The 6517-nt window shown below is 45.4% G+C and overlaps 2 protein-coding genes across 3 annotated transcripts; both read left to right on the plus strand.

Annotated features, from left to right (window-relative positions):
• On the plus strand, window positions 1-2490 carry LOC119121692 (extensin). Its single transcript, XM_037249580.1, has 5 exons — window positions 1-39; window positions 116-262; window positions 831-2058; window positions 2281-2412; window positions 2486-2490. The coding sequence occupies exons 1-5, from the start codon at window positions 1-3 to the stop codon at window positions 2488-2490; spliced, it is 1551 nt and encodes a 516-aa protein (XP_037105475.1).
• A 12-nt stretch (window positions 2491-2502) lies between these two features.
• LOC119123964 (zona pellucida sperm-binding protein 4) lies at window positions 2503-5592 on the plus strand. 2 transcript variants are annotated; one of them, XM_037253386.1, is made up of 9 exons: window positions 2503-2582; window positions 2678-2800; window positions 3025-3197; window positions 3313-3410; window positions 3698-3825; window positions 4021-4201; window positions 4323-4464; window positions 5198-5274; window positions 5436-5592. In XM_037253386.1, the coding sequence occupies exons 1-8, from the start codon at window positions 2516-2518 to the stop codon at window positions 5270-5272; spliced, it is 987 nt and encodes a 328-aa protein (XP_037109281.1). In that variant the 5' UTR covers window positions 2503-2515; the 3' UTR covers window positions 5273-5274; window positions 5436-5592. The 2 variants fall into 2 exon arrangements, with proteins under 2 accessions (XP_037109281.1, XP_037109290.1); XM_037253395.1 differs by having other exon boundaries at window positions 5198-5592.
• Window positions 5593-6517: the final 925 nt, after the last annotated feature.

The following is a 6517-nucleotide window of genomic DNA, read 5'->3' on the forward strand; positions in this document are numbered from 1 at the left end:
ATGGTGGTGCCATATGATGCATGCTACATTACCCAGGAGGTATTCTTCTCACAGTCATTCTTCACCTCGCTCACTGCGTCCTTGACCAAAAAACTGCTCCTCCGCTCCCCTCCAGAACGGCAGTTACGTGCTACCTATGCTTTGGTGGGGCAGCCCGCTGAAGCTGGCTTGCCCGGTGCGGATGCCTACGTCAGTCCCGGCCGTCTTCTGCTCCCCTTACGGCATGGCGGTGTATCTATCACAGCAAGGGAACCGTCTACCGGTGCTGGGAGTTCTCGGTACTCTAATGTTATTGTATTCCGCTCGGTTACATTTTGCTGCAAATATTTTCTTTTTGGAGGAAAATCACACAAGTTTTACAAGTCAGCATTGTGTCACTCACTAGAAGCCCATTTTGTTATTTTAATCCACCCCCTTCATTTCCACAGTTATTTGTATTTCTTTGTATAAGTCACAAGAAGTAATTTAGAATGTGGAAATGTTTTCATACCATGAAGTAGAAATGTCACTACGTATCCATGACCTGGCATTAAATGCAGGAATCAAACTAAATGCTGTGGCGGGAAAAAAAAAATAGATTATATCCTATATTGTCAAAATGTATTTTTTTTTTCTTCTTGTGTGGCTTAACCTCAATGTATTTTGCAGTAAACGGAGGTTGGTTTCCATTTGTTTCTGATGAGTGTGCGTACCGTGTTGACTCTGAACCAGAGGAGTTCATCTTTTTCATCCCATTCATTGCTCCTTGTCTCAGAGTAAGTTGGTCTCGTTTGAACCGACTCTTGTAACAAAGGCTTGAAACTAAATATGTTCTGTGCATGTCTTCTTAGGATTCACCAGAACTCCATCTTGTTTTTGATAAGCAGAAAATGATCCTCTCCTGCTCCGTTCAATCATCTTCCATACCTCAGACGCCCGCTGATAATTACCATCTGCATGTACCATACGATAAGCATCCTTCAACGCCGTCTTTGCATTCAGCTCAAGAGCCCATTGCTCAACTTCCCGATTACGGCTCGCCATACCCTCAAAATCCACATCTCTTCCCTGCTGGTCGACCGGATGCACCTGGATCTCCAGCTCATGATCAGGTTGCCCGGCTTCCTACTTATCCACACTTTGCTTACCCAGGGTCCCCATCGCCTTCATTTCCCCACGTTTACCATCCTGCCTCAAAGCCTGCTATTCCATGGTTCTCCTCAGGCAATGCCCCTTCAAGTACTTTCCCTGTTGCACCTGGATTTCCAACCCAGGATGAGACTGGCCAGTTTCCCAATTATCCCCAACTTGTCCACCCTGGTTTTCTCTCGCCCACATTTCCCCAGGTCTACCCTCCTGGCTCAAAGCCTGCCAACCTCCCTCATCTCTCTCCAGGCAGTCGCCCTGGAGCCCTGCCTCATCCGTTCCATCACCGCAAAAATCCTTTACAAGCTCCTTCCCCTGCACCTCCAACACGGGCTCAGTCGCCGGGTAAATCCCATAGCGCTTACGGCAAATTCCTGTCCCCTCATATTCCCCAAGTCTATCCTCCTGCCGGTCCCCCTCAACTCGTTCCGCCACAAACTCCCCGCCCACCCACGATTCGGGATTATCTTCAGATGCCTTCCCATCCTTTACCTACGCCAGCAACTTTGATACCAGAACCACATCCTCGCCCTTCAAGGCCACCCCATTACCAGCTTCCATCCAATCTGTATGACTTTCACAATCCATACAGACACCCCAAAAAAGGTCACAATCCACTGGCCCCTCCCACTGCTCATTTTCCCCAAGACCCTAGTTCGTTCATTCCACCTCCATCTGAGGAACATCAGCAAGCCTACTGCCCCCCTTACTCCAACACCCCTTGTGGATCCAAGGAGTACACTTATCCTTATAGCTATTCACCAGTACAACCCCCTGTGCACCAGTATCCGACTCAGTCACCTACACAAAAACCTGCGCTTAGCAAGCCTTCCATTCGCCCCTCTGGTGTCCGGAAGCCCAAGGTCTTCTGCTCCTCCAATCAGATGCTGGTTCATCTCCCGCCTGGTCCGATCTCTGGAATTGTTGTTAAAGGTGAGCATGTGCTTTGACCTCGGTATGTATGTACAGTAAAATATAGTATAAAATGCATATGGTTACAATCAGCTCTGCGTGAGTTTATGCTTCAGGGGAGGTGCTCTGCTATATATCTCAATGGGGGAAGGGATCCAGTACGAGAAGATGTACTGCATACGTGCATGTGCCGGTTTGAGCAGGCATAAAAAAAAAACCACACTTCTGTCTCCAATTTTTCAGATGCCGAAGGGAATGAGATAAGTATCCCGGATGCTCCAAAGCACTGTGGCTATTCTGCCAGCATTGGAAAAGATGGCAAAATTCATTTTAGCCTCCAGTTACACACACTCTGTCACATGAGTATGAAGGCAAGTATTGACTCGGATTTCACACTGAGCACACAACCTTTCGTATAATTAATCCTCCTAAACGTTTTCTTTCAAAGGATAACACGTATTTCATTAGTGTCACCTATATGACACAAAGTGGCAGGATGGAGGCTCAGTTTTATTGTCCAGCTCCCACCTCTTCATCTGGACAAGGTTCATTTTGTCTGTGTGCTCCTCCAAGATGGCGTTTGCAGTAGATCTCAACTGTGAAAATGACCTTTTATCATTCATGCTTTCAAATTTGTAAGATTGCAACCTTCCCAGAGACCAACGGCTCCCCTGCGAAAAAGGTCCCTTCTCCCGGGCATCGTGTCTCTCCATGGGCTGCTGCTTCAACAAGCATCCCCCGGCCTGCTACTACCGCATGGACGGTGAGTTTGTGTCTGTGCACCCACCAGGATTTTCACACCACTTAGCTATGAACACGTGAGGTCTTTTGTAGAAGCACAATCAGGGCAGTAAACAGACCGTGAAAGGGTGCCAAAGACCTTGTGTCTGTCTTCTCAATGGCTTCCTCAGCGATATGACCTTTTGTTTACCTGACCTTTGCGCTCCAGTGTATGCCTAAATATGTGTATGTGTTCTCCTCTTCCAGAGTGCACAGCTGACCGCCACTTTGTCTTCTTGGTGCCTGGATCCCTCACGAACCCCCCTCTCTCCCCTGGCCTATTGGGGGTTGCCAACAACTCCACCTGTAAACCAGTGAAAGTGACTTATGAGTATGCCTTGTTCAAGCTCCCCATGGATGGCTGCGGGGCTCGTAGAATGGTGACTTTTAATGAGTGAAACAGCCTCTGAATTTTAAAATGCTGAATAAGAGCAGGCTGTTTGCATTCTTTGTTGCTGGTTGTGCTAAATGTGTGTCGTTTCGCTCCCCTTGCAGGAGGTCGGGAAGACGTTGGTCTATATGGTGGAAGTGGTCAACATAGTTCAGACAATCAGCCTCAATTACGGCACTATCACGAGAGATTCTCCTGTCAGGTAAGACAAAGTTTCTCGTCATTCGTGTGGACTGAGCAATACAACTTGGCTGTTATTCAGAATGTTTGTGGACGTAAAGCAGAATTGTAAAGCTGTGTCATCAATTCGAGCAAACGGGTAGAGAAATATAAAAACCTCGAATTGTTGCGGCAGCCAATTTTTCCTCATGCTTGCTTACAGTTAAGCCTTCAGTGTTGAGTGCACATCTGTGAAACTCCACTCTGTCCTTCATTTTATTGACGTTGAGTCTTCATTTGTTACATCCACCTGCGTCTTTCCTCTGTCAGGTTGCTTGTAGAGTGCAGGTATGTACCAGGTGGGGCTTTAACAATGAGCTACTTGGTCAAAACCCCCACCCTGGGGCCAGCCGTCCAGACCCAGGGGGTGTTTGGCGTCCAGCTCCGCCTGGCAAAAGGTAGGCAGACTGATTTGTTTCATCCTCCAACACAGGAATCCGTAGTAAAAAAATAGCTGCATTTATATTGTGGACAACGTGTGGACGAGTGCCTCAGACCATGTTGCTTTTTAATCAGCTCGAGCAGAACTGACATTTGTGAGGGTAACAAATCATTTGAATCTCCTGCCTCCGTACCAATGCACCTTCTTGCAGATGCTGAGTACACAAGCTACTACCCGCAGTATCACCAGCCCCTGCAGATGCTGCTAGGGAAACCCCTCTACTTGGAAGTGAGGATGCTCAATGCTCCAGACCCCAATTTGAGGCTTCTGGTACACTACTGTGTGGCCTACTCGCGTTCTGGAAGTTCCGTGTGGGTGCTGCTTTACAACGGGTAGGCTCTGCTTGGGTCCGATGACTTAACAGTCAGAACCAAAATGAAATACGTCTGCTGATATATACAATGGCTTCCCATAAAATTGGGTTCACCGGTAATGTCTTCTACTTGTACCAAGATGCCCCAACCCCTTGGATCCAACCTCTCAGGTTGTGCTGTCTGCTCCCCAATCTCCCTCCCCTCATGCTCAAACGCGTCGCTTCACCATGAGTACCTTCCAGTTCCTTCCTGATGGGGAGATCAAAGACCTGGATGAGGAGGTAAGATAAACATTGAAGCTTGGGCGTCATTAAATGCTCTTGTTGATTCAGCGTTAAAGCATGCTCACACAAAAGAGAATGAACGATTGTGAAGTTTTGATTCCTGCCGATGTGTCTATACTAATATATTGGATGTCACTGCTACAACACAATCTAAGATATATATAACGGGAAGTAGTGTAAACAGTTTCTTATTCTGTTATTTGACAGTTTTTACAGTTGCTAGTTCCCAGGCAGAATCTGTGGAGCAGTCATTTGTGCTACCCCATAGGCCAATAAAAAAAGAAAAGATAAATGCCAAACGCCCACTTGGCTATTTAATGGCAACCGAGAGGGGTTGTCCTCTCCCTGCAACAGCAAAAAAGCCAGATGCCTACAAGGAAATGATTCCAAAATCAGCACTATGGATGAATCTTTATGTGCAAAGATAAACACCATCCTCTGTGAGATCTAGCTGCTACAAATAGTGTCGCCACTTACCAAGTGATGGATGGATGAGTGGAAACACATGTAAAGCGTCTTTCTAAGAAATGTGTGCGTGAGTTTTAATTCAGCCTTAATTTTCATCCCGTATTCTACTTTTGTCGAATACTACCTTGTATGTATAAAAAAAATAAAAAATAATCGAATGTACATTGAGAATAAGCGGACATGTTAAATTATCATGGATTACAAGCTAAAATGTTAGCATGCATTACACTTTACTGAGATATCATTATGAACTTTATTTCAGATTTACTTCATGTGTTCAACGGAAGTCTGCTCGCCGCGTGATGGCCCGTGCGTCGAGGGCTGTTTTGGTCATTGATGGTGAGTAAAATGGCCGCACCCCGTCGACCCTGAACAAATCCGGGCTGAAAACGACAAGAGGGGCCATCCGCGGCTACTCTTATGTAGGACAGATGGACAATGATTTAGTAATGAGAGCTGTAAATTATTTATCAAGACTGATCCATTTCCTCTTCTTACAGTTAAGGCATGGAAGACACTTGAAGTTAACAACTTGGCAAGGTGACCCAACAGCATTTGTTAAAAAGCCGTTTGTATTTCTTCATTTTGGTCACGTATGTTGTTTCTTCCAAGCAGTAGATGCTAGTCACTTAACCACCAATAAAAGATCTCCAAGGACATGAGGGTCTGTATGTGTCTAAGATGGTCGCCACTCTGTTGCAAAACTGGGAGTGGTACTTTAAGCTTTTTTTTAACTAGCACAAGTCGAAGTGAGAGGAAGAGGCATATTTCTATCAGACCTCGCCTGTCTGTCAAGCATACAATAATTCATTGCTGGATGAATGAAGTCTAAGATGTCTGTGGTCCATAACTGTGCCTAGATGTCTACTCTTCATCTTCAAGATGATTTGGACAGGGCTTGTTGGCCTTACGAGCACCCGCCCCCATGCTAGTGCCAAGTAAACAATGGAGAATTTGAAGCCGTCCCTCCACTCGTAAATAATTTCCTGTACATTCCAATGGATTCTGTAGAGAGTTGCTGTGCTAAACCTCTGTTCTGATTAGCTCTAACAACCTTTTGTTTTCAAATTTATGAACGGGAGGGTCGTGGGCAACAGTGCTCGGGTGTGTTCGTACATATGAGTAAGACAATCAGGAGTTGGGTGAGGTTCAGGAAAGGTTTTCAAGCAACACATGAATGTCTCCAGGGTGAAACATAAGTATTGGAGACATCTTGTGTTCAAAACTTGTGCCTGGGAGAACTTTGGTGCTGAACCTGTAGCTATAAAATTTGTTTAGTTGTTGCATCATGTATTTTAAAATTGCCCTCTTAGGAATAAAAAAAAAAAAAATACTATTTGCACTTATAGTCACACTATCACTGAGTGGGAAATGAACTTCATGCTGCAGAAGATATCAGTAGCATCTGAAAGGAATGCAAGCTTTGTGATTGCAAAATACATTTGCATAATGTCAAAAAAAGGAAAAAAAAGCAAGAGCTTAGGTGGGTTATTTTGGAAAGAAACCTTTGCCCTGTATTGCGATTTTTATTTTTTTTCCTGCACTCATTAGCCTCTCATGGTAGCCTTTGACCACTGGGTGT

This window comes from Syngnathus acus, chromosome 1 (genome assembly GCF_901709675.1).
Source record: "Syngnathus acus chromosome 1, fSynAcu1.2, whole genome shotgun sequence".
NCBI lineage: Eukaryota > Metazoa > Chordata > Actinopteri > Syngnathiformes > Syngnathidae > Syngnathus > Syngnathus acus.